This window comes from Eleutherodactylus coqui, chromosome 2, assembly GCF_035609145.1.
Source record: "Eleutherodactylus coqui strain aEleCoq1 chromosome 2, aEleCoq1.hap1, whole genome shotgun sequence".
Classification (NCBI taxonomy): Eukaryota; Metazoa; Chordata; class Amphibia; order Anura; family Eleutherodactylidae; genus Eleutherodactylus; species Eleutherodactylus coqui.
This window is the reverse complement of record NC_089838.1, coordinates 340,808,034-340,811,363: the sequence shown is the minus strand read 5'-3', so window position 1 is coordinate 340,811,363 and position 3,330 is coordinate 340,808,034. Positions and strand designations below refer to the sequence as shown.

General features: G+C 44.5%; 1 protein-coding gene across 1 annotated transcript; it reads right to left on the bottom strand.

The window, feature by feature from the left end:
- Positions 1-758: 758 nt before the first annotated feature.
- LOC136610475 (olfactory receptor 5AR1-like) lies at positions 759-1,721 on the bottom strand. Its single transcript, XM_066589706.1, has one exon. It carries the CDS (start codon positions 1,719-1,721, stop codon positions 759-761), a length of 963 nt encoding a protein of 320 aa, XP_066445803.1.
- Between the last annotated feature and the right edge of the window lie 1,609 nt (positions 1,722-3,330).

Here is a 3,330-nt window from a genome sequence, read left to right as displayed (position 1 = left end):
AAATATATAGTATGTAGTTCTCACTCCATTCTTTTGTGCTGTAATTCAGAATATGGTGGAGTGATACGCAGTACTGATTTGTTTGGTATTTCCACCAAATACTGGCCTTACTGTTATATAGATATCCTGTGCCATTCTTATGCTATTTAATATATAAAGTAGAGTCATTACAAGGTGGGGCAATAAGATAACACAAGCAAAACAGTCACTAAGTAAAAGGGACAAACCAAACACTTAGTAGTCCGTTGTCTTTTACTTCACCTCAATACGGCTTCTTAGTTTGGATGAACAGATGTCTGTCCATCCTTTAGACAATTTTGGAACTCTGCTCTGTACCTCATTGCCAGTCTGCTTGGATCAGCCTTTGACCTATAGGCATGATCCTTCCCACCTCTAACAATGGCCATACACTTTAGATGGCTATCAGCTGAACACTGGTTCCTCCTAACCTCCCATACACATGCACGCTCCGCTCTCCTATCCTAGACTCCTCCGGGGCTGCATCTCTCCTCTGGTTAAGACCTATTTAAATTTATCATATTTAAGGAGATTATAATTTCTGTCCCCTTTTCTTCTGGATATTAACAATAATCTTTGTGTGCATCCAGTTGGCAACTAAAAAGTTGTAGAGAAACTGGATTGAATGGAATATGAATCTACCATGCAAATCTATCATGTTTTATCTTTCCCTCCACCCAAAGAATGTGACCTTAGAATCTTCTTAAGAGTTATGGATATTCATTCTGCAGGTTATCAGTTCAGTTCTTCATAACCAACTGTCTTCTTTTGACATTGTTGAAGCTATATACTACTCTAACAATGACCTTCTTCACCTCTTGGTTCCTCAGGGTGTATATAAGAGGATTCAGCATGGGAGTTATCACCGAATAAAAAATGGAAAACACCTTGTCTAGTTTCCCAAAGATATCTGAAGGGGGGTGAACATAAGTGAGGAATACAGGTATGTAGAAGAGGGAGGAACAAATAAGATGGGAGGAACAGGTGCTGAATGCTTTCTGTCTGCTCTTGACCAACCTGATCCGTAAAATGGAAAGAAGAATGAAGATGTAGGAGACCAGGATGATGGTCAATGAAACTGCACTATAAGATCCTATAAGAAACATTGTGACCATGTCACAGGTAAAGGTATCGGAGCAGGATAGTTTGAGCAGTGGTGGGATGTCACAGCAGAAGTGATCGATGAGGTTTGAGGCACAGAATTGAAGGCTGAACACACAACTGGTGTGTGCTGTTGATGGCAAGAGGCCAAGAGAAAATGCAATGATGACCAGATGAAAACATTTCTTCTTGGTCATTATGGACATGTAATGGAGAGGGTGGCAGATGGCTGTGTAGCGGTCATAGGACATAATGGAGAGGAGAAGAACTTCTGCACCTGCAAGAGTAGCAAAGATGAAGAACTGGAGAGCACAACCATGAATTGTGATGACCTTCTTTACGGAGATAAGGTCAGCGATCATCTTAGGAGTCACAGCTGAGGAGTAGAAGATGTCCACCAAGGAAAGGTATCTGAGGAAGTAATACATGGGAGTGTGGAGAGAAGATGTTTTACTTATGATGACTATTATACCAACATTACCAGCCACAGTCATGATGTAAATTTGAAGAAAGAAAGCAAAGAGGGGCAGGGCAAGCTTGGGATCATCCGTCAGTCCAGAAAACACAAACCACCTTGCTTGTGTCATGTTTGTGTGGTCCATGTTGAGCTCTTCCCTGTAGATGTAAAAGAAATAAGCAGTAAATACAAGAATTATTATATGATAGCTATGCCCCTGCCTACATACAATGTTATTGCTAGACCCAATAAAAGAAGTCGTCTCCAGGTTCCTCTTTTATTCTCACCCTAATACCTGAATTAATGACCCTTGGCCTTCACAGCTCAACCAGTCTCTCACCCTAACTGGGTACCTTTCTCTCCTCCTTTAAACATGCTGTCATCTTATCCACATTACTAAAGAAATCGTCTCTTGATTCATCCTGTGCCGCTAACTAGCCACCCGTCTCTAATCTCTCCTTCCTCTCCAAATTCCTAGAACATCTGGTCTACTTTCGCATAATAAGCTGACTCTCTGATAACTCTCTTCTCAACTCCAGACAATCTGGTTTTCGGTCTCTACATTCTGCAGAAACTGTTGTTACAAGAGGGGAAAACAATTTCCTGATGGCTAAATCAATATGCGATCTACAGTACTGATCCTTGGGATCTGTCTGTGGTGTTCAATACTAAATTCTCGTCACTATACTCCGCACTATTGGCCTTAAGCTCTCTCCTGGTTTTCCTCCCACCTCTCAGACTGCTTGATCTGCCGGCTGTACTCCTTCTCTTCCACTCACTGTTGAAGTCCCACAGGGTTCGGTCCTAGGTCTTCATATACCAATTATACAGCCCCTACCAGACAAATTATTAGTTCATTTGTAGAGATGAGCGAGCACCAAAATGCTCGGGTGCTCGTTACTCGAGACGAAATTATCGCGATGCTCGAGGGTTCGTTTCGAGTAACGAACCCCATTGAAGTCAATGGGCGTCTTGAGCATTTTTGTATATCGCCGATGCTCGCTAAGGTTTCCATTTGTGAAAATGGGGGCAATTCAAGAAAGTGATGGGAACGACACAGCAACGGATAGGGCAGGCGAGGGGCTACATGTTGGGCTGCATCTCAAGTTCCCAGGTCCCACTATTAAGCCACAATAGCGGCAAGAGTGGGCCCCCCCCCCCTCCCAACAATTTTTACTTCTGAAAAGCCCTCATTAGCAATGCATATCTTAGCTAAGCACCACACTACACCCAACAAAGCACAATAACTGCCTGCATGACACTCCGCTGCCACTTCTCCTGGGTTACATGCTGCCCAACCCCCCTTCCCCCACGACCCAGTGTCCACAGCGCACACCAAACTGTCCCTGCGCAGCCTTCGGCTGCCCTCATGCCACACCACCCTCATGTCTATTTATAAGTGCGTCTGCCAGAGGAAAAGCAGGCACACACTGCAGAGGGTTGGCACTGCTAGGCAGCGACATTCTTTAAAAGGGGCGGGGGTACAGAAGCAATGAGAAATCCAATTCTGTGCCACCTCCATCTGGAGCTGCACACGTGGGCATAGCAATGGGGAACCTATGTGCCACACACTATTCATTCTGTCAAGGTGTCTGCATGCCCCAGTCAGACCGCGTTTTTTTTATAAATAGTCACAGGCAGGTACAACTCCGCAATGGGAATTCCGTGTGCACCCACAGCATGGGTGGCTCCCTGGAACCCACCGGCTGTACATAAACGTATCCCATTGCAGTGCCCATCACAGCTGAGGTAAC